The 25,090-nt window shown below is 35.8% G+C and overlaps 2 protein-coding genes across 3 annotated transcripts in view; one reads left to right on the forward strand and one right to left on the reverse strand.

Annotated features, from left to right (window-relative positions):
- Window positions 1–9,060: 9,060 nt before the first annotated feature.
- Window positions 9,061–25,090, forward strand: part of Syn (synapsin) — a 71,876-nt gene continuing 55,846 nt past the window's right edge. Inside the window, exons 1-8 of the mRNA XM_028318483.1 lie at window positions 9,061–9,064; window positions 9,577–9,700; window positions 12,053–12,168; window positions 13,303–13,533; window positions 14,333–14,493; window positions 17,012–17,097; window positions 17,900–18,026; window positions 18,246–18,350. Of these exons, the coding sequence (XP_028174284.1) occupies window positions 9,061–9,064; window positions 9,577–9,700; window positions 12,053–12,168; window positions 13,303–13,533; window positions 14,333–14,493; window positions 17,012–17,097; window positions 17,900–18,026; window positions 18,246–18,350 (954 nt within the window). The remainder of the gene's footprint in view (window positions 9,065–9,576; window positions 9,701–12,052; window positions 12,169–13,302; window positions 13,534–14,332; window positions 14,494–17,011; window positions 17,098–17,899; window positions 18,027–18,245; window positions 18,351–25,090) is intronic.
- The window catches only part of Timp (Tissue inhibitor of metalloproteases), a 45,204-nt gene continuing 39,038 nt past the window's right edge, over window positions 18,925–25,090 (reverse strand). For both annotated transcript variants that reach the window (XM_028318464.1, XM_028318465.1), the window contains 6 exons: window positions 24,099–24,228; window positions 21,359–21,441; window positions 20,857–20,965; window positions 20,332–20,453; window positions 19,969–20,087; window positions 18,925–19,428 (listed from right to left, as the gene is read on the reverse strand). In XM_028318464.1, coding sequence (XP_028174265.1) covers window positions 19,371–19,428; window positions 19,969–20,087; window positions 20,332–20,453; window positions 20,857–20,965; window positions 21,359–21,441; window positions 24,099–24,213 — 606 coding nt within the window. In that variant the 5' untranslated portion in view covers window positions 24,214–24,228 and the 3' untranslated portion in view covers window positions 18,925–19,370. The remainder of the gene's footprint in view (window positions 19,429–19,968; window positions 20,088–20,331; window positions 20,454–20,856; window positions 20,966–21,358; window positions 21,442–24,098; window positions 24,229–25,090) is intronic.

A 25,090-nucleotide genomic window follows, 5' to 3' on the forward strand; every position in this document is an offset into this window, starting at 1 on the left:
TAGGCTGAGTTGCACCACCTTAATTTAACCGTAACAATAGCAATAACCGGGGATTTTTGTATGGAGTTTGATAGTTTTTTGACGTTTGTCAAAGTTAAAGTAAGATGGTGCAACTCAAGCCTTAGACTTCACTTTAGAATCGCTCTTTTTTATCGTTTAAGTACTAATAGACTTCAAAGTAGGTATTTAAATGCTAAAAAAATGTGTTTTTACTGCTGGAAATGTTGAATTTCGATGAAATAGGTAATCTAAGTTTTAAGCACGATTCAAAAATAATGTTAATTGTCGATCTGATATCAAGAGTACTATAAAACAACTAATCTGTGCCTGGTAATAAAATCGTGTTGAGTACTTATTTATTTTTCCTCACTTGCACATTCGCGAAGTTTTAAAGACTATTTGTTGTTTATAACTGCCGTTGTTGTATCATTACGCAGGCTCATAAACACAAAAAAGGATAACACACGTTTTATTACCGTACTGAGTTTAGTTTACGACAGTCACCGCACCGTACTAGAGTTCTCTGCACTAGTTTATTAGTATCGGACTTTTATAGGCAGTTGAATATATCGTCTTAGAAAATTAAGTTTTGACTGAGTCATGAAAAAATAAAGCTCGACGTTAGCGAAATAACTTTCAGGTAGAGTCGAGGCGCCACCTAACAAGCGAACTGCGAAACTGTGGAGGCTTCGAGATAAGTCGTCGGTATGCTGATAGGTGTCGCCTCGGTCGCGGAAAACGTTCCCGCCCAAAATCAATATCCTGACCGGCTGCGCCGACCCGCCGTCTCGCCATCAGTTCTAGAACAGCCCCCTGGACCATCACTTTGGTGCCCCTTGCCGCGCTACAGTGCCCGCGTATTCCAGACACTCGGAATTTACTCTCACCCGTGAGTATAATCTCTAAATTTTTAATTCACTCTTATTCGTTGAATAATGAAGCTTCTACAACTAATTTTCATTCATAAAACCGACCGCGTGAACTTCAAAATGGCCAGTGTTTAAAGTATTACGGAACAGGGTTAAATAGGACTAGGTATATGGGGCGGGGAATGACCCCGTTGGATTTTCGACGGGTTCAGTACAAACTGGAAAGAGAATGGAGTAATTGTAACACTTTGATTAATTTTTACACAAGGTAAAGCCAAATTAAAGTAAATACGCTGTCTACTCGCAAGTATTTTCCTTTAATGTTTTTATTGCAATTTCATTTGATTTATTATAAAATACAAAATATTATAATTCGAACATTTGTTTGCGAAACTTTAGGTTCACAATATGGTTTTAAAACTGGTTTTGTTTTAAAATTCTTTAAAACTTGCCTTGCAAACAGCAAGGCAATTAAACAAATCAGCGTGAAAATATTATTTCTTGCAAAATATAAAATCATTCAAGTTATTACGGGACTATTTTCAACCGACTTCAAAAAAGGAGGAGGTTCTCAATTCGACCCGTATGTTTTTTTTGTTACGCGATAACTCCGCCAATTATGAACCGATTTGAACAAATATTTTTTCGGCGTATAGGTAATACCTCAAGGGTGGTCCCATTTAAATTTAATAATAGAAAAAACAACCCCTAAGGGTGGAAAATTGGGGATGAACTTTTTTATACGCAATATCTCCGCCGATTATAAATCAATTTGAACGATTATTTTTTTCTTGAATAGGTATTATCAAAAGGGTGGTTTCATGCGAATTTGAAGAAAATATTTCACCCCCAAGGGTGGAAAATTGGGGATGAACTTTTTTATACACAATATTTTTAATTTTTAGTTTTTTTTTGTGTTCACGCATTTGAAGTCGGTTTTATTTTTTTTAAAAAGTTATCAATTACATACTTAATCTGACATTAAAATTAAGAAACCATTTTTAAATTTTAGTTTTTAAGTAATTTTAAGTTTATGTCAATATATTATAAAATTATTGTTTATTAAACAAAAAAAAGAAACTTATAAAAATAAATATTATTTCGACGATTACTATTAAATCAAAAGTAATTTGTAAACACAGATAGAGAATTCGTAACATATTATTTCTCTGAAAGAAATCAGGCCACAAACACAATGGTATCCTTTGGGAAATCGACAATTGCCGGAGAATGAAAACTGCGTCCTTTATGTAATCGCTTGGAAAATAAAGCGTGGTTATACCTAAATGTTCCTGTTTATTTACTCCATCATTATCTTTTTGATTTATGTGAAAGGCCTGAAGCGTTTAAATTATGTATACTTATCATACTTAGATACCTACTACATTATTCATGTGTCATGTTAATGTTAGTACTGTTTTAGTACAGATTTATCAATTTAACACTATTGTATTCGGGCTTATGTAAGCGTTAGGTATGGACTCAATCTGTACGCGGATCACAAGACAAGATAGCGACAGCCACAAATTGATCCTGTATAATGGCACGCGACGGGCGCCGAGCAATGAATGCCTTACAAATGTACAATTAATGAAGCTCTAGTTCCGCGGAGAGCACACAAAGGATGTAGGAGAATGTATTCCTTGAATGGGTAACTTGAAGTGGTAATCAACTATTGTAATTCAAGTGACAATCTACCCAATCAATGATTTGCCATCAAAATAAAAAGAAAAGAAAAGAAACGATCATATTTTATACAATCAATATAAAAATGTGGCCAAAAAAATAACCCTCCTTCTGGCGCAGTCGGGTAAAAAGGTGTCTCACCTTCACAGTATAACCTGGCCGCTTTGGCAGCATGCCAGTGACTGATTTTCAGCAGCAGTTAAGATGTAAATACCTACGCTATTTTACTATATTAATAACGAATAATTTAAATTTTAAATACACAACTTAAAAAATCGAACTGCCTAAGGCGGGACTCGAACCCACCAGTTAGAGAAGCGACTCTATTCGCTAAGAAATTTTAATAACGAAAAATTTAGATTAAAATTATCGATTCAGGAGTTGGTAGTCAACAGTCACATCACATGGCATGAGTCAGATCGCGTGGCGTTTATCTGCGTCGTAGTAGTAGCGATTTCGGAAACGCCTTATCTAGAGTATCGATAAAGTGGACAGATTAAACCAAAGCCTTAAAATACTAGTGATTACTTTCAGGTTAACACGCATCAACTGGTTCATTGAGTCAATTAACTGATTCATTCTAGAACAGGACCTTGCCTAAATCAAATCCGTGCTGTCTTGTGAAGTTAGAGATCGAGTACGAAAATAAAAGTAGTAAAACGGCATAAAATAACAAAATTAATGAAATAAACATTTCACAAGTAAAACATAATAAACTAACAAGTAATAAATAGCACTATTAACTATATATTATAGTTTTCCCGAGATATTCGTAATTGGCCGTATATTAATGTAACTAAACGTCAATGTTAACCTTTTGAATAATAAATCGTACCACGATTCGGCATGTGCAGAGGGTGGGGCAGTAATTCTAACGAATGAGAATTAGTCAAGCGTGTGTGTTTTAATTGCTAATATTGTTTTAAAGAACATCGTAAAAGAAGCATTGTGAAGGATTAATGAATTTTGCAGTCGCTACTATTCAGTTTGTTTTGCCGAATAAGCGTAGTAGGTAGTAGTGTCAGTTCCCTGGGGCCAGAACACGTCGATTTTCAATTGTTTTTATACTGTAACAATGATTGTGAAATGATTTGAATTGCTAAAATTCAATTAGTAATTGAATTGGTCCATACACGCGTGTTGTAACTAAACAACAAATTAAACATATAGTATCATTGTAGGTAATACTGACTTAGTTATTTTTCCCTGAGGACAAACGCCTATTTTACGTAATTAGATTCAAGATTAACTATGGACTGTTAAACCATACATTATTGCTAAAAATGAACGACACATTGCAGAGAACTTATCTACACCTGAATATTGTGTAGTCTTATTGAAATAACTACGTAGCCAAGCCCTAATCGAATCAAATAAACTTCTAAGAAGTTCTTTTGAAAGTGCTTAAGTAAGCACAAATGAAAATATTGTCGAAAACTTATTGATATAGCTATGTCCCTAAGCCCGTCTTGCGTCGATTTCCAGTAATTGTGTTCACGATGTAGCGATGGACTGTTTAATCGTGTTACGCGGAGCTTCGCTTGCCGTAATAGCGTGTCCCGAATTAATTTTGCAAATTGCTTAAGAAGTACAATTTGATAATGAGTTTGATAAACTTCGATATTGGACTGGTGTGAAGAAACAAGAATCCAAGATAACTTACAGTGTTATATAATATAAGATTATTAGCGACCCGCCCCGGCTTCGCACAAGCATACCTACATATGGACAGACAGTGGAAAGCGACTTTGTTTTATACCTACTATGTAGTGATAGTGAAGTACAATATGAATTAAATATTTATCACTTTAATACGTTTCTCGGGATAAGTAAATAGGTACCTACCTACTTCAGTAGTCCGACACCAATACCGTTAGGGTATATTATTCGTATAAGAAATCCGTGACAGAATTAGTTCCAAGTTCGTTTCTTCGTATCACCTAATAAAAGAAACTACTAATTTAACTTATAAGAAAATACAAACAAGTAAGAAGGACCTAAAAAGAGTCCTAATACAACTTCGCCTTATTTTATTACCTAGGTACCTTACCTTATTAAGTACGTAAGGTTTTAAATTAATAACCCGGGACAGACTGACATAGCTTTTTACACTTAGGACTCGTGAAAAACAACCTGAGGTATGAACACTACCGCTTTTTGTTCCATTTTGTAACAACTGGGGCACTTGTAACAGCTTGGTGTCAGACTTTAGGCATGAGTTATGATACGCGTTTTTCATGACTCCATTGCTAAAATCAACAAAAAATGTATAGTGTACCAGTTTAGTTATACTTTCCTTAGTGATGTTTATTAGAGGTACGGACTGCAAATGGGTTGATATTCCCCACTTAACGTTCCTCAAAATGTGTAGGTGTGTTGAAAGTAATAAACGAAAGTTGTCTAATTGGTATTGTAGGAAAACACACGTGAGAAACTCTTTTTAGCGAGGCTCGTGTAAAGGTTTACCGAAATAACTCGTAGATTACGTTTTAGCCGGCAACAGAATCGAATTTCTGAAAAAGCCCGCATTATTCGGATGGCTGCCGATGTAAGCGCTTCAGAAATGTTTAGTCTAACTCAATAATAAGCGTATCTTGATAGCTTTGTAACATAATTTAATTATTATCTGCTCAAAATATAAAGGATTTGTCTTCAACAACTTGTTTAGGTGGTTTTATATATTTTTCTAAGAACTAATTAAATGCTAACATTCTTTAGTTTACACTTTATCTTAATATGAACGCATTATTAATGAAAATTTAATATTTTCCATCAAATGTTACGCTTAATTTGTTTGCGCAAAGTGCTCATAATTTTCAATAAGGACTTACACGTGGCAATTTGATCTCTACACAATTGAATGGAAATGTTTGCATTAGTAAATAATTATTGGAAGGAAGCCCTAAGACGTAGACGCTATTACACATCGAGGCAATTTCGGCCCTCGAGAGTTAGCTTAGCACGTGCCTCCACGAGAGGGAAAATAATTAAAGTAACAAGAGAATTTAATAAGGAAACTACATCTGTAAGACAAATCACGATTAATGTTAAAACTTACTTTCAGTTGCTCCTCGTGGGTGAAGTAAAGAAGTTTTGTGAATCTTTTAAAAGTTTCTTAGTACTAAGTTAGGATGCTTAATAAGGCGAGTTTTTCATTCTGTTGATCGAGCTAAATAAGTAAGTAGTATAATTCAATTCCACAACATTTTACTAGTTTTTGTTCAACGACCGAGTAATCAGGCCGATCTTATAACGGTCTTTCAAAATACATATGAAGATAAATAAAACCAAAGAAATTGGTCAAGAATCTTAAATCTGATTCAAATGTTTTCTAAGGGTGACTCTTGATTAGTCATTCTACGATTATCCGGATTAATATTTCCCTCGCGTTCTTAAACTTTCAGTTACCATTTACCAAGGGTGGAATTTAAAAGAATCCCCCTGTTCAACCAATGGAATAATTCTCCATATTTTTAATCTCTAATTCCTCCGGTATAAAGCTTTGTGTTGTTCTGTCAGTCAGTCGGTCAATTACAGTAACTAAGCTGCTATGCTTAAATGTTTTTATACATAAGTATAAATAACTTAAGCAAGTAATATAAATGTCAAGCTTTTCTTTTCACTTCATATAACGTTAGGCGGCACTGATTCATAGTGCTCCTTACAAAATGACGAATGGTTCACGCGAACGTTCCATTATTTAGAATATACTGGCATGTAAATACGTTTTTTTGCGAAATATAAATGCTCGTAAAGAACTTACCGTGTTCGAGTAAGTTAACATTACAATATGTATGAAATATGTAATTAGGAGCCAGGATGATTGATGGAATGCTATAAACTCTGGGGCGACGCGTTACTAAAAAGGTCCGGAAAATGCAATAAAGTTTAGAGCGCATATAGAGGCAGCATTGTATCCATCATATTGTACATTACTTTACCAATTTATCACTACATGGACTTATTATTTCAAAATTGATTTAGCGTCGTACAAATCGAAAGTGTTGCAGGTAACAAGGAAAATCATTGTTTTCGTCGCAGCTCTTGCTTTGTCGCGTCGTACAAGTGTCGCGCTTAGCGGATCGATCCTGGCGGGAACACCACACGAGTTCAATTTGGACTCCAGCCAGAGGGGTGACCGGGTCGCTATCGCCATTGCGTTCCCTTTTATATGCTGCGAAATTTTCTGCGTAAAATAAGAGCCTCTGACTAAAACGACAATGTTAAGTAGATATCATCAATATCAACCGCCCAAAACTAAGTTAGTATTATTTTTCTTTCTCAGCTAATTTACATTATCGAAATTGAAATCTGGGTAGGAATACGCTTTTGCTCGGAACTCTATTTGTTTGGCGTATTTTCAGCTTTTAGTTTAGCGTAGCAGTATTGATTCCCACCTGCTCTATGAGGCTTTCATAAGCAACGGACACAAATGAAAATGCATGAAATCATTAATTTAGTGGAAGGTTTTATTAAAGAAAGTACCTACTTCATCTTTCAGGTCAATTCTTGATAACCCTCGGATTTAACCACTTTTTCAGTTTGTTAGTTTAGGTACTTTTCATTTTTGTAAACTTTTCTTTCTCATCATCATTAATGCTAGCCGGCCATACTTTTTACCCTTATTTAATGTCCCAATATAATATATCTTTTTCATACATAATGAGGGTCGGATTAACGACGTCGCGTCGACATAAAGCGGTGCTATGTTACGAAGGTCTATTTTAGGCCCCAATGTCACCCTGAGAGGCGAAATTTTCGGAATTATGTATTAAGTTATTAACACCAAATTCTACGAATTAACGATATAATATTTCGAGAGTATAATGTGGACTTGCCACACGTTTAGGCAGCTGCAAAATTAATATAATTTAAAGATGCAAGGATTCTTTACCGACTTCAACAAAAGAAGATGGTTCTTAATTCGGTTGTTACATATTTTTTAGGCGTCGTGGCCTTCGTCACGACATTTTGCTGAATGGGGTTTCATTCCAATGCAATTACGACAGGGTGGCTCCGCTCAGTTCATTTCTTCTTTCCTCATATTTTCCTGTGCTGCAGCTGTGTTTAATGTTACCTATTTATGTGCTGTTTATGACAGTTTATTTGGTTCTTTGGTTCTGGTGTATTATAAACCTACATTTTTAATGGTATTACTTGTTCATATAACATTTGACCCACAAAAAATCCTTTTTTTTTCTATTGCCAATACGAGAAAGAAATTACTGTACATCGAAATAAATCTCATAACTTCGGAAGCAGGAATTTCTAAACTGCTTTCAATGGCTCTGTAATAGCTAGCAGACCCATGGGAGCTCCCGAAAGAGGCCGCAACATAACAATCTGTACTTGACCCCAGAAATGACTGTTGAAAAAAATTCTGTCCCCAGTTAAACGGCGCAGTTATATTTTTCCCCAAGCTAGAACTTTTGTTGTTTAGATTATTTAACGAGTTAAAACATGCCTTTACGTTGTTAGCATCTACAGATTATAAACTTACCTCGTTCGTCAATGGGATTGCAATTAGTATAAATTTTTACAGCATTCAATCTCAGAATACAGAACATTCAATAAATATATTATAAGATTCCGGTCATATGATTAAACATTTGTATCAACTTTACGTATATATCTGGCTCACATTAGTTTTTCATTTAGAAATAAGTAGATTAAAATATTAATTAATTGGCGGGATGGAAAATGAAAATTATTTATTTCATTATAAAAATTACAATAAAATGTTACACCTAAATAGACTTCGTTAGTTATTAAAGGTGACTCAGTGAGTTATAAAAAGGTCAAATGGTTAGAACTGCTCTTAAGGATCGCTGAAGAAATATCTCTACTCAAGAGTCGGACGGCTCGCGTAATAAATAATGTCAAACCCTCGCGAATTCTCGACTGAAATTCAAATTCCCCTCTTTGCACAAAAATAAAAAGTATCAGGGCAACCGATTTTTGCATTTTAACATTTTAATGGTAGGTAGGTTGAGTTAACCTGAGATAGATCGACTTTTCTCATGGATCCCAACATAAATGATTGGTTTTTGTTGAATGATATTTCCTTCAATAGTATTGCGTGAGATAGAGTTAGTTCATATCTCACGTTCATAGTTATTCGAATTGGTATACTAACGCACGAACATATTTGCTTCCAATATAATGCATTTGAAAAATTTAGGCTCAGCTAGTATTGATTTATCAGCGATTTTTTTTAAATATGTGAAGAATGACGATGGTATTAGATAAATAAGAATTTAGTAGTGTTTGCTTTTTTAAACGTTATTTAAAATAAGTTTCTTTTCAACAGGTTACCCCACTCTCCCCTCCGTCGTGTTTGATCACCTCGCTGTCCCCCTATCAGCTTCAGTTCGGCTGCAATTTGCTGCTAACCTGCTCCAGGTGAGACGTTACGTAACCGCTCTGTGGATAACCACTATCACCATAAAAGAGAATAAGGGTTTAAGAATTTTCCTCCTTCAATACGCGTAGGCGTAATCTCGACATGAGTACTTGTGCTCAGTAGACCTTACACAGAAAAGTATAATCTTATTCGATTTAGACTAAGTTATTCCTTTATCGGATTAGCAAGCTGTAAGTGTAACAAAAATATGTTGAAGCTGTAACTTTGACCATCACAAGTTTGAAGCTGAGAAAATGATGAATAGAGAAATGTCCCGTGAAATAAATGACTTTTACTATTCCATATAAGACGAGACAATGCTTTGGTGAAAGTCATTAGGGATTTCATATTATAATGGAATGAAATTGAATGATAAATACTTACTTATTATTAGTGGTACTTTAGTACTACTTGGTCTATCAAAAACTATAAGACAATAAACAACCAATCCCATAAATTTCGCTATAAACTTTACACTCGTTAGAAGTAGGTATGTTTACCAACTCAAATTGACAAGGGACAAGACAGACTCCCAAATTATTAATAGTGACAAACTTTAATTGGTTTCGGGATGGTATCATGGTATGGGTATTATAAATTATTGTTTTGATTGCGTAGGCGTCAAAATAGAGCGTTCGGGGTGTCCTGGGATCTGTGGCCCGCAGGCCGCGACCACATCAACCCTGTCTTTCTCAAGCTTCCGGAACTCATTCACCACCAATGTCAATTACCTGAAACGAAGGTATGTAAGATGTTAGTACCAGTAGAGCACTATACACAAATGGAGAGTTTTTAAAACCTTTAAAATATTGGAAGTAAAATGACAATAAAGTTCTTCGCCACAACCGCTTATTTATAATTCAACACGTGCCTAAACGTGCAAAATGCGGGCTAATACCCAATGTTAAGCCTAGACGCAGACCACCACCGACTTTTAGTTGGCCGATAGTTGGCTCGGGCTGTTAATCACATGGGCATTGGGCATGTATGTAAGCGCGCACATTTCACCGATTTGGTATCGGTCGATTCTTTATTATACAAATTAAAATCGGCCCCAACTATCGGCCGACAATAAGTTGGTGGTCTGCGCCTAAGCTAAAACTTTGAAATTCAATCGTACCCATGACAAAAAATCTTGCATTCGTATCGCTTGTGATAGTGACAAAGTGTTCAATTGTTTTGTGTTGTTGTTATTTTTTGTAAAAATAGCCGGCCTAATCTGTAAGCTGTCAAAAACTCTTCGTTGCATGCAAATTGTGTGAATTGAAACTCTTGGCATGTTAAATTCTTTATAATCTTCTGAATAATAAGTTATAACTGATTTTGTGGTGTTTGTGCATTACATGTAATTGGAATGATATGCATGTGCCTTGAAATTGCATGATTTTAAGTAGTTTATTTGTGTTGTGTTAGTCTGTGTGATGAGAAAAAGAAAAACTTAACTTAGTTTTCCTCTGCTATTGTCTCAATTCCAATCAAGGAAAGCTTCTGAAATTTTTGTCTTTGCGAAATTTATGTTTTAGTTTAAAAAATTCTTCCTGAAAATAGTTCTGTTTAATAAATGAAAAAGTTTCATGGCTTATGAAGTACAAAGCAGCGTTATAATATTATATTGAGCATGTCTGTAGACTAAAATATTGACCAAAAATAAATCGAAGCATGCTCAAGTCAAAATAACATGAAAACGTCTTAGAACGTTTAAAATTGCAAGTATGTAGGTAGAGTAGTTACAAAAAGCATAAAGACCGATAGCTTACCCGTGGAGTCAGTAAGATAACTCTACACAAACACACAAGCATAATAATGACAAAATTGAAAATATCCTACTATCTATAATACCTACAAGCAGTTTTTAATTTGAGCCAATAAAATGACGTTACAGTAGTATTACTTTAGATTATTGTTTTTAAGTCAACTATTTATTCATTTCTATTGGTAGCGATGTTTGTTGTAACTGACTCAAATTAAAATCTGTGCTATTTTAACTGTTGAAAATGTGCAACACCGTAAAAAGGCCAAGCCGCTTCACCTCGCTGCTTCCAGCTCCCTTCCCGCACTCGATCCAGCCGTGTTGGCAGGTCCGCCCTCAGGAAAACGTTTACGTTACGTTAACGTTACGTCGGCCATTTTAATGGACTTTAGACTTACATTTTACATTCTATATCGTATGGATACAATACGACGAGAAGATAAAAAAAGGTTTAAAATAACGCACAGTAAAAAAAAAACAGTGAATGGTCGGTTAGCACGCTGCCGCTGCCTACACGTTAACCATTTTTGGTATTGTTATGTCATACGATTGAATAAATTTATAAATAATCGGTAATATTATTTCGAAACAATAAACTTTCAATCGATCTCAGAGCGATGACCTCCCATCCTTAAAAATATTATTTAACTGTGTTTTTTAAATATAAATGACACCATAATTATTAGTAAATCACACATACGTATGTCGAGCCTGGTCACTAAGTACATATTTAAAAATAAAAGGGGTTTCGACCGAAAAAGTTATAATTAGGGTAAACCTGCCAACACTCGTCCCAGCCTGACCGCAGCGTCCGTAGCCCACGTACGTGTAGCGCCACTCATCAGCTCCGAACACGCGCCGATCACGACCTGTGGACCATCACTTTAAGTTAGTGTTGCCGGAGTATCGATATCCCCGACGATAATGTACCGAAAGATTTTTATTTTTTTCCCGTATTCCTCGTTTTCAATATCTGTAAGTCAATATTATGAGTTTTGGGAAAAGATGGCGTCTGATTGTTTCTTTTTTAAATCACGCGGCAACACTACTTTAAATTCCATCGACAGTGCATGGCGCTTCATCCAGGTCTCTTTGTCGTGACTCGATGTTGCTTTGACGGCAATTTGCTGTGTACTTTATGTTACTCGTATTGTACTTCAAAATTTATATAAAAAAATGACAATCAAATGAGGTGTTAGGAGTCCAAATTGGCTGTAAGTTAGGTGACAATGAGTGGCTACATATTGTGCGTGTCGGTTTTTTCCTTCCTGTGCGTGTCCCTCCTTGGCGTGGCGTGGCGTGGCGGCGTGGCGTGGCGTGTAGCTCAGCGGAGGCGTTGCGCAGATTCAGCTCGGGCGACCTGCAGTCGGAGTGCGATGAGGGCGAGGTGGACCCCTACACCGGCCGCCCGGCCACCACCAGCCAGCCGAAGCCGCAGGCCCAGAGGCCGGTCTCGCAAGGTGAGCTCTTCTAATATTCATCATTTAATTTCCTACTTCATAACACACACAAAAGCAATAAACAGTTACTTAGCATACTTTTGTGACAGTAAATTACATTTCTAATAAAAACTAAATAATACTTTTATACGCGTCAGTGATGGAGCTTTCCGATAATGCTTACAAAAATACACAATAGATTTTATCGATAGACATTTCGAATGATTCAACACAACTTACATTAATGTGCTTTTTATTATTCATTATTAAATGCTTTTTAAAACCAACAATGAAGACATTACTATTTTCTGAGCGATAAGCTCCTAATACTTATCTACGTTATGAGATACAAGTTAGATGGATGTTGGAATACTGATAAATGTAACAAAAAGCGGAACGTGACTTACCCAAATTCGTTTATTATTCCAAACACGCAGCGTCAACTTTTCCTATTAATGGGAAACTCTATGTTACCCATAGTAGTCAGAATTTCACATCAACGAAGGCGAGTTTTCATTTGTTTGCAATACCATGAATTAATTACGGGGTCTTCCTTCGTGAATTACTTCGCAGAAGGTGAACTAACCTGAGTTAATTATGAACCTTACAACTCGTTGCGGTCAGGTGCTCGTACGGACACCGCAAATAACACTTTGGGCACGTGGTTCACCCTTGTTACCGTTGTATCCTCTTAGACTGATTTGTCTTACACTTTGTTGGGTCAGATTTTGTTTTATTTGTAGGTAAAGACTTGAAAATGTAGCACCTTCTGACATATTTGTAAAATGAACTACCTAGATACCTACATACAAACAGTGGGCAAACAGATAAAATACAAATCAAACTAATTCTAAGTCTGAGTTGCACCATCTCACTTTGACCGTAACTTTAACGATAACCGGTGTTTTTTGTATGGAGTTTGACAGATTTTTGACGTTTGCCAAAGTTAAAGTAAGATGGTGCAACCCAGCCTTAGTTTTCATATAAATCATCAACTCATATCATATGGAAATAGAATCTATAAATTTTCGATTCTCTCTCTGGATTCACCGTTCATTAATGTCTCTTACTTACATCTAGTAGTAAAGTCTTTATTCATGATCAAAATGAAAAAGACTATTAAATAAAATATTGACATCAAAGTGCTTGCCATAGTTACCGGCGGCAGCATCAGCAGCGTTGGCAGCGGTGGCAGCGGCTCCGGGCCCCCGCCGGCTCCGTCGGCGGCCGCTAACACCGCGGGAGGCGGGGATCTGTCGCTGAACCTCCGTGGGGGCTCCCGCGGGACTTCAGCACCGTCATCGCCGGCCAAGTCCCGAGAATCCTTGTTGCAGCGCGTGCAGTCGCTCACTGGGGCTGCACGTGATCAGGGTGCCAATCTCTTAGGTAAGGCTGTCTTATCACGAGTACTAGACTTAAGCTGAGTACTGAGTAGGTATAAAATATGTCTATGTTTTAAAATGGCGGAGACTCCTTTGCCGTTGAACCTGACGGTGATCATCACAGACTAAATGCTGAGCTGAGAGTCTTTCGCAGCGTGTGGTAATTATAGCAAAAAGTAGGTAATTCATAGGAGCTAGCTACGAACAGAATGTGGTAGTCGTAGTATACTAGGAGTATTCGTAGCAACTACGACTAGAACTGCTAGTATTTTAGGTAATTACATATAATACAAGCTTTGCTTAGTTTGGGACTAGAACGCAGTGTAAAAATGTCTAAGGATATTTATTTATTTATTATTTATTTATTAATTATTGCAGTTTTGTCAAGTCTATAAGATCAGATAGGTGCTATGTTTTAGAGATATGTAGATCTCTTGCGCTCCCTGCTATTTCAGTCTATCTGAAAGCACTATTGCTATCTACCTAATTATACTCGTAGTACATACATAGTTGTATTTTATCTATCACGGAAAAATACCGACACACATTCAGCCTTTGCAGCTGATTCGATTGTACCTACCAACCTAATTTCCTTTTTAATCAACGCTCACGTCTAAGGTCAATTACGTATTTGCTTTGTTTTCCGACCTCTTTTTCGTATCGTTCCTTTTATTTGTGAGTTGGGTCGATGTACGTATTTCCAAAAAAGTATTCAATATGTGTTCGCATCAGCACAGAAAACTTTGGTCAATTTGGGACTTGATGAATTATTACTGTAAATTGTAGATACCATTTCTTCTTAGGGAGTGTAACATCAGTGGCGTCCGTGGGCCGCGGCTACAACCGCGACCGCTGCGTGACGTTGCTGGTGGTGGACGACCAGAACACCGACTGGTCCAAGTACTTCAGAGGCCGCCGGTTGCCTGGAGAGTGGGACATTCGCGTCGAACAAGCTGAATTTAGGGTAAGTCTGATAAATAGAGACTTGTCTAGATAAATAAGCCTTCCCAATCCGTCTGGCCAGCATGGGAAGAGTATCCAATTCCTCATTTTTCCTTTGGTAAATTAGAGAGGGTCGTTCTTCTGTAGTGAGTGCAGATGATGAAATAGAGATTTGTGGGTCTAGTTCGATAGACTTTTCTTTCTCCAGTTATAATAAAAGTTCATCTAGACTATAGAGATTGAATGACTAGTTCGTGCCTTGGGTACTACGAATCCTTCTTCATTGGAATCCTTTTATGTAGCTTTAGAAATCTGAACACGTTTCGTTACTTCCATCTATCCCTTGCATATCGCAAAGGGACACTTAACCAGATTTATTTTGACTCAAATCTTGGATACTCAGTAAACCATCTTGTGTAGCTTTAGGTATTTATTTTTTGTTTGGAACAAGAGAGTTGTACGTACACAATTTTATTCTGTACCTATACATATATTTTTTTACGAAACGTACAATTCCTTATCAAAAGTACAAAACATTATTTTTCCTGAATCATGTTGTTTGAACTACTATTGCTTGGATAATGTAGCGCAAACAAAGCTGCGCTGTAGGAATCTATTTTATTATTCAACTTGAACTGGCTTTTGGGGTTTAGTATTTGCTGTCAATCCCTCGTCAGTAATTTTCAATGGTTACAGTAATAATATTTAAAGTAGGTAAATGAAGAGTATTTACTCTCGACTAAGTTTTGGATATTCGTAACCAAATTTCGTTTTACTAAGAAGAAAACATTTTCATCAAACTTGGATAACAAGAGAAATATTTTCAATACATTCAATTCAATTCTACGAAAGACGAAAAACATAATATAACAAGGAATAGAAAAGCCTCGATACCCCAAACATAATTTTCATTTTCCCTTCTTTACTCTTTTTGGCGAGTTTCGGTATTTCTTATTCGTTGGTTATATGACTTGTTATTTGTTTTTGATATAACATTTGAATATGTTGGAAATTTGTCCAATCATATTTACATTTTAGTTTTATTGCTTAGCCTAATCGTACTAGTATTATTTAAAAAAATGTTAATATTGCTGTAGTGAAATAATATTTCTTTTTGTTTCATCAAAGTCTTATTGTAAAGGAAATTCTAGAAGTACTTAGATGCAAACTATACCGAACCATTCAAATCGTCTAAAGAAGAACGGTCACGCCCCATACAAAAAAAACCCAGACCCGACAGAAACGAGACATACCTCAGTTTTTTTGTCATGTCTTAATTAGTTAAATTATATATTTTTTATATTCGAAATCTATGTATAACACCAAAATATTACCCTTTGTTTTTGTTCAGGCCTTATACAAAAACTAATACAAANATGATGAAATAGAGATTTGTGGGTCTAGTTCGATAGACTTTTCTTTCTCCAGTTATAATAAAAGTTCATCTAGACTATAGAGATTGAATGACTAGTTCGTGCCTTGGGTACTACGAATCCTTCTTCATTGGAATCCTTTTATGTAGCTTTAGAAATCTGAACACGTTTCGTTACTTCCATCTATCCCTTGCATATCGCAAAGGGACACTTAACCAGATTTATTTTGACTCAAATCTTGGATACTCAGTAAACCATCTTGTGTAGCTTTAGGTATTTATTTTTTGTTTGGAACAAGAGAGTTATTGTACACAATTTTATTATGTACCTATACATATATTTTTTTACGAAACGTACAATTCCTTATCAAAAGTATACAAAACATTATTTTTCCTGAATCATGTTGTTTAAACTACTATTGCTTGGATAATGTAGCGCAAACAAAGCTGCGCTGTAGGAATCCATTTTATTATTCAACTTGAACTGGCTTTTGGGGCTTAGTATTTGCTGTCATTCCCTCGTCAGTAATTTTCAATGGTTACAGTAATAATATTTAAAGTAGGTAAATGAAGAGTATTTACTCTCGACTAAGCTTTGGATATTCGTAACCAAATTTCGTTTTACTAAGAAGAAAACATTTTCATCAAACTTAGATAACAAGAGAAATATTTTCAATACATTCAATTCAATTCTACGAAAGACGAAAAACATATACCTAACAAGGAATAGGAAAGCCTCGATACCCCAAACATAATTTTCATTTTCCCTTCTTACTCTTTCTGGCGAGTTTCGGTATTTCGTATTCGTTGGTTATTTGACTTGTTATTTGTATTTGATGTAACATTTGAATATGTTGGAAATTTTCCCAATCCTATTTACATTTTAGGGCTAAGTTTATTGCTTAGGTTCCCACCTACTTACTATTATTAAAAAAAAAAAACAAATATTATTATGTTTAGGTAAATTGCTTTAGTGAAATATTTTCTCTTTTTGTGTCATCAAAGTCTTAATGTAAAGGACTGTAGATATGACATGAGTTTTACTCGTATGCCTCTTTTACTTAAGGCATTAATTCTGAAAATTCGAGAAGAACCTACTTAGATGCAAACTGAACCGAACCACTCAAAAGAATCGTCTACATTTCTACATTCATTACTTGTTTGCCAGGAGCTAACAGTCACCGCCAACTCCGAAGGAGCGAACGTTTCTATGGCCGTGTACCGAGGTGGAACCAAAGTCACTCGCTGTTTCAAGTAAGTCCTACTGAATATTTAAGTCGATTTGGAGTTCGTTTATCTTGTATGGGTAATCTGTATTATTGTGAAGAAGCGAGGAATTTCGTGAAAACGTGAAGTCATCTCTAGAATAGAGTGTGAGCATAATCAACTTAACTAAATGAAATAGAAGTTTTCAAAGTTGATATACACTTATTTATTTTAAGTAAACGAATCATGATCTATGAGGCCATTTGTAGGATTTATGAATGACGGAAAATAACTATTTAAACAGCTGTTAAACGCCAATTAAAATATATTTAACTCTGCAAGTTTAGTTACAGTTTCTACCATTAACAAACAATGGCATGCCAGGACATAATTAAAAAATAACCACAACATGTGACTGGTGTGTAATTCCTATGGTTAATTGGTAACAAATGTTTGATGGGGCAACACGCAAACAGTTGTAAAAACTTCCATATTCCTAGAACTATTCGGAGTAATTTGTGAAGTTAAAATTTAAATCTTTATTACACGTTTTGAATGGAAAGGTGAAATATGTTTAAAGGAGCGTTTAAATCTTCTAATGTTTTTATGTTCATAGTTCCTGCTGATTTTAAAAATGATAACATTCATGCCATTATTAAATTACATTCTATACTATAGGAACTAGGTATACCTACACAGAAAAAAAATTTTGGTTTGAAGACTTGTTAAAAGTGATTATTGTTTCCTAATTAACGTGCAGATACCTTGTCTTTATTATATGTGTGTCTTTTTAAGGTTCTGTAACACTTTATTTTAAATATTGGTAGACAATGTGTTATTTTGACCATAGACCTGAGTTCGTGCTGGTGAGACAAAACGTGCGGGATGCTGGTTCCGACCACCGAGCTCTTTTACTGGGGCTCAAATTCGGGGGCGTGCCATCCATCAATAGTCTCAACTCCATCTACCACTTCCAGGTAATCAAAAACCAACAGGTTTTTTTTAATGGTAAACTCTCTAATTAGCTTCTTAATCAGTCTGACAAAATGATTCGCTTTACTTTCATTACTTTTAACTAGGAATATCATTGGTCTAAATATACAATATACAACCCTGTGGGACCCCCTCGGGTAACGCATTAAAACTGCAAAGGCTAGACAAATGACTGACATTATTAATAAGCTTGTTTGCTCTAGGACCGGCCCTGGGTATTTGGGCACCTGCTGCAGTTACAACGACGCTTGGGCAGAGAGAACTTCCCCCTTATCGAGCAGACCTACTACCACAATCACACCGACATGGTAAGTGAAAAGCATTATAATTGTAGAATTTATTTGGTAATTTATAAGTTATATTTCGTCTGATTTTCTTAAGCTTCTAAGAACTCACACTTTGAATTATGGTTACTTATGAATGAAAAAGTTGCCCTTAAAATATGAAAATCTAATAAGTCGTCCAACTTCTCGTAACACGTTGTTAGTGATCAATACGTACCTTAATTTTCAGTTCTACAAAAATAATTCAATCTAGATTTTCGATTACAAAAATGATAGCATTTTATGGTTACCGTTTTCACCGTACATAAAATGAAAACTTCTAAAGAAATCATTATTTATTGAATGGCTATCAAGTTGGGCTATTAATTATGCAAACGTTCAGTTTGTTTCACAACATAAATATTCTACGACGAGCACCTAATTATCTTGAAACGAAAGAATTGTGGCTTTAAGTTTAGCAAAAACTTTAGTTATGTTTCAAGTTCTTGCGAGAGTATAATTTGGCTTGGGAGCAACTTTGCTATTCCTTTTATCGCAGGCAGTTACAGAACTTGGAATGTGGATATTACTTTTATTGCTGTTTAGATTCAAACAAAACTTCTATTTCTAACGATTTATTTAGCCTAATTTTATAATATCACTATGATTTGTTAATTTACAAAGATTTAACTTAATAATAAATAATATAAAAATAACGTTAAAATTAAGTTTGCCAGCGAAGACAAACAACAACAATTAAAAGCGTCCAAAAGAAAAATTACAAAGTAATTTAAATTCAAATTAGTTACTTTGAACTATAAATACACGTTTCGACACCATTCAAATCGTGCGTGTAAATATCACATATAGTTATATTAAATCTACAACTACTTCTAATCTCTACGTTCTTAGCATAGAGCTATGAGAGTTAATGAATATTTGGCTCAGTGTTGGCTGTTTCGAATTAGTAATGTTTGATGAACTTGCAATTTTTCGTGAGGACGTATCGAGATATACAAATGGTAGGTACTGCATGATTAACATTAATTCGGCTCGGAGTGTGGATCAGGTCATGGTGTCGTTGAAGTGTTGCGCCTGAAGACACCTGGTGAGTGCGGGTGCCCTGGAAAGTAAACCATCGATTGATAAGCACCAGCTACAGAACATCATTAGGCACGAGGCAACTTCAAAGGATGTTTACGAGTTGTCAGAATTATAAGAGTGGGCGTCTGTTACTCATCGGTGCTCGACATTGGCTTTATATGGAGTTCAATGTTTATTTATGACGAATAAGACGTATTTTATTACTTATAACGGGTGTTTTATCTTGTGTTAGTGGAATAGAAGTCACTATTCGCAGACAGATGATTACATAAGATATTTTTTATTTGGTAACATTCAGAAAGAAAAATTAAAGACATGGAAGAACAGGAATTCATACTATCCTACTGTATAAACAGTACAAGCGGTTTATTCTTTTTAGACCCTCGAAAAAGTTTAATTCCATTAATTAGGACTGTTCCCACATTTATTTTATTACTAAAACTTTCAGCACGCTTCACTGAGCGTGACGACGCCATGTGTTCTAGACAGGGACGGACATAGGAGTTCCTAAATGGCCCGTATGGAATGCGTGAAAGGGATAAAATATTTTAGTGCTTACCTTGTCCAGCGGCACCGTCGCTCACGGTCGTGTAGACAGATGCCGTGTCGCTCGTAGCATTCGTCGTAGTTCGTCACGCACGTGTTTGGCGACTTTGTCTTGCGCCGTGTTACGTGCACCTGAAAAACACGCAGCGTGAGCACTTGCCACGTATGGGTGAACTAACGCATGCCAGATACGTGACCGCATTAGAGCTTTACGCGTCTGTGTGGTTGTTTAATTGCGCGTTTTATGGTGTACCTACTTTTAAGAGCGTCCTTGGTTACGTAAGGTGGACTAAAATGCAAGGAGACCAATTCTATTTTGGTTCAACTAAATCTCTATTCTTCACTGACTTAACTACGTTAAAGTGTTTTTCCTTACCTTGCAAGTACATCCCTGCTTGTAAAGTAGTCGGAAACCTTTCCTTTGTCGTGGTGTGACTTCTCTCCACTTCTTGATGTACCCGCAAAGGTGTATGTGTGCTTGGAGCTGAACTATGCGACCTAGAATTACCACATTAAAGCCATCAATAAAAGTAAACGCATGACAAAGCTGATCAATAAATGCTGCCTAGACAGGTTATCGAACTTAAAAATCGATAATTACCAGTTGACGACATTGCTATTCAATCTATTGTCAAAATATTGACGATCGTCAGAAATTAATTCCGAATAGAACGTCAATTGGTTTGTTCTTGGGATTTGATATTCGCATCCATAATGAATGACTTGCGTTCTTCCGTTTTTAAATTCGCTGGTGTTTGCGAGAATAATCATGCTAATCTAGTGTATACTTTGGTCTAAAGGTATTCATGTCGTCGACAGAATGAATAGCTATTTCGGCGCTTTTCAAATGTCGGGCAGCCGACAGTGTGGCGTGAGGTGTATAGCGTGGACATTTATTCACCTGTGATGACGTAGGTCTCCCTAGGCTGGAGGGAGACCCCGCACAAAGAGCCCTCGGACGGGGTCAGGAGGCGGCCTGCCTTCAGCGCCATTTCAGCCTTTGGTGTAGCCTGGAAATCAATTATCTTGGTTATTGCGACACCCACCAAAATACAATCTTGCTTGACAACTAAATTCCGGTGGCCTTTGTTTGACGGGGCTTTGAAAATTCAATCTTTGTTCTTTTAATTTGATTTATTGTGGGCGGTGTTTTGTTAAGATATTATTATCCTTTTTCATATTGTCAATTTCATAAAAACTGAACATGATGTACCTACTCGTAGTTTAGGAAAGCAGTTATTTGTTTATTAAACAATTGCCTAAATAAAAGCTCACTTTTGCTCCTAACGAGATTCGAACTCCGGAATGATACCACCAAGTCAAGTGGTCCTAGTGGTCAAAAGTGAACCTATCATACAGTAGGTTTAAAATTAAATCACTCAATATACTTAACAAATACTTACTTTGAATATATTTCGGATTTTAACTTTATAGGAATCATAAAACATCGGTCCTCTGAAGGTTTTCTGAACTCTGCCGACGATTACTGAAAAAAAAAGACAGTATAGATTTAACAACGTCCGTGACATTTTTATTGGTTGTTAGTTGGGTCATTGGGTGTTACTAAGATACGAAATCCTCATAAAATTGGGAATCAATATTTATAATCAATTTACAGATAGTGCTGAAAGCTATATTCCCTGTTTTATTGCTAATGTATCATGATGTATTGAAAACATGGAAATAATAGATTCAGTAATAAAAGATAAAACAGCTATTTATTTAAGGGCTTCTTATGGAGTCATGGAGACAGCCAATATGCAGTTAAATAACGTTTAACCTTACTTCGGTAATAATAATATACTGCTATCATTAGAGGAATATTTGTGTTCCTTGAGGTTTTATTAATTTATAGTATAATATTTAAAGTCTATTGATCGATCACGACGCGACGACGTACAGCGTAATTGAGAATGTTACTAGGTATGCAAAATCACTTGAAACCTTTGTTACAGGTTAGCTTTTACATATACAAATACATTTGTTTTTATTTCATTCAAAAATACCCAGTAGTTATGATTTTATAGGCATTCAAAGTTCGCTTAAATATCGAGTGCCGCCAACGGTCACGTGACCCCGCGTGACGTACATTCACAGTGTCCGCTCACTAGAAAACGTATATAAACATACTTAAATACATTTTTTTTGTAAATACATACATATTATACATATTAACACCCAAACCCATTCACTGAAATTAAAATTGAACCAAACCCAAACTTGATGCGTTTGTGTCGTTTTATTGCGAATTACCTTACAGATCCATCATCAGACCCTGATTACTATATACAATTGAAGTACTCGTCAATACAAAACGAACGAGCCTAAACTCGATGGAGTTAAGTCGTTTTATTATGGAGTTCCTATGGCCACCTTCCAGCTCCATCATCAGATCAGCTCCATGTCATCATAATATTGCATGGTCATCCAAATTACATGTTTATGCGAAATTGCAGCTTAATCGGTGGGCCGGAAGTGGGTCTTAATTCAGCTTGCAAGATTCCACCCATACAAATTTGAGCCAGTCACTGTATTATGACGTCACGCGCATAAAATGGCGGGCCGGCCGCCGCCCGCACCTTTAAAATTCAATATCTTGGAAACTAATTGACGTATCGAAATAATTCTTTCACATGTATTTTTTATTTTTAACAGAGAATACAGAAAGCTAAAAAACAAAATTAGTGAACATTCTTCATTGTATGATAACAGTCATTATTAGTTATTACCAAGACATTATCCAATGTATTTGGTCTATTTTACATAACTAATTTAAACAATATTATGTTTTTGTGGTGGATCCTACGATGATTGCTATTTAATCAATGTTCCCATGATGATAATAAAGACATGGTAATATGACAAGCATAATAAGATGGCAAATATGTCGTTAGTGCTATGTTGCTCGAGTAAATTATAGTTATTTAGTTATTTTCTCGTCTGGTGCAATAAATATCGGAATTTACTTTAAATAAGATTATATTGAGTCTGAAATGTGAAGGTGTGTGAATCACTTAATTGTCCTCATAGGTAGTCGTTTTTCTTGTCTTTTGGTCACTCATTAATGCCTTTTTGTACAATTTACCTTCAGTAGGCTCTACCTTTTCGAGATTCTACAAACAACTAGTTATCTTCTTGTNGAATTAATATTTATGTAGGTATACCATGATTGATACTTTTGGAGTCGGTGCAGGCAAACTTTACATGTTTCATAATCTTGGCACCGACTCCAGAAGTATCAATCATGGTATACCTACATAAATATTAATTCGTCCTAATAAATAAGTAGGTTATTAGTAATTATTTTTCTACTTTTTAATGTAGGTTTTTTGGAGTCGGTTTTATTTTTTTTTATAAAATTTTTTGAGATTCTACAAATAACTAGTTATCTTCTTGTATTTGGCATTCACTAGCGGCTGTTATCTATCCCCTATATGTTTCATTTCCTTGCCTTTTTCAAAACACGCTATTAATATGTTCGCATGTGAAACTTATCCCCATCGTAGTAGGTAAGCGAATTTCATGCCTACAACATTACAATGAAAGATATCTGACTCGGCTGTCTGACCACATTAGAGCAAGCGTGGGATAATTCCGGTAGACGTGGTATCGCATAAGATTATTACAGGCCAGTTATAACTTAGACTTGTAAGTTGTATGAATAAGTATACAAGGATACGACATAAGTTTATAAACGTGTGCCATGTACATTTTAAAGCAGAAGATTGTTTCAAAGCAGGCTGGATTAAACGGCAAATGTCGTTACTTCACACGGTTCTTATCATTTTACTGCATTACTCCGTTGCACAAAATGTAACGGGTATTTTGCTGCAGGTGTGAAAAAGTTATTTATGAAAGATAATCCCAAAAGCAAGCTGAGTACTTTATCCACAGGACTCTAGAGTAATATTAGAATCCGTAACGATTCGTATGCGAAAAGATTTACCTAGTTTAATAAAGGACCTACTTATAGGCTTATAAGATTAAGTAAGCCTATTTATTACATACTTCTCCATAACTATCTACTTAAGTAAAAACTGCAGTTACCTAAATAGCTCTCAATTCGTAAAACTTTCAAAAACAGATCACCAGTTCCAAAATGTACCTGTTCCAAAGAAATATTTCACGCGGCAATAAACTCACCGAAATCACTGTTGCAGAAGTATGTCTGTGGGTGATCGAGCGATGCGCACGAGCACGCGTCGCCGTAGCGCCAGCTGGCGGCCACCAGGGCCAATGCGAACCACCTTGTCGCCATTGCAATTGTTTATATCTGGAAAACAAAATAAACTTGGTTTAAATAAGCCTTGTTAAAGACTGGATAGAGGATTTAGGAGTTACTTAAAACTACTTATGAAGAGATATTACAAAAAAAATAGAGATTTGGAAAGATTTAGTTTGGTGACCCACGAAAAGGCGTGTTAGCTTTTTTTTGTTCCTAAGGATTATTTGAATCTTGAAGAGCTTTTGTTTATAATATCATAATAACCATGTGTTTGATAACAAAATGCGGAACGACGGAACCGTTTGCACGATTTGAACTCGCACTTGGTTAGTTTGAAATAATTTTAGCCAGTTTTATATCAACAAATTACTTTTATATGTAACGATGTGAAGCAATCTTGATTCAGAGCGTAATTTGGTTCACTAACCAGCGTGAACTTTCGCCCTAGTCCCTGAGGGATAGTTTACAGATTATTTTGTTCAGCGACCGTGCGATGTCTCACGTTATGGCTCCGAGATTTATCGCCTCGAAGTAATTCCTAAAATTGGACGAAAGTCCAACGGCCGACTTTATTTATTAGAGAGCTTTTTCGCTCGACGATATCTGTCAACAGACGCCCGAGATTTTTCTCGGGCGAGAGTTATGATGTTTTTATGTCTGGATGAAGTAAGGCTAAGATCAAATACGACCTTTTCAACAACACTCTATCTGGAGTTCAAAGTCAATCCACAAGGAAAATATGAATATAGCCAACGTTAGAGCTCCATAGTTGGCTCGTTGGAAAAAGCAATTAATTTTACTATGTTAATGCAAATTGGTTACAATCTTAGTATAATAATGTAGAGTTAAAATATAAGATCGCGAATATATGTAGATAAACAAATTGAAGAATTCATGCGAATACGATTCA

Source organism: Ostrinia furnacalis, unplaced genomic scaffold (genome assembly GCF_004193835.3).
Source record: "Ostrinia furnacalis isolate ACB-3 unplaced genomic scaffold, ASM419383v2 OfSCF6912, whole genome shotgun sequence".
Classification (NCBI taxonomy): domain Eukaryota; kingdom Metazoa; phylum Arthropoda; class Insecta; order Lepidoptera; family Crambidae; genus Ostrinia; species Ostrinia furnacalis.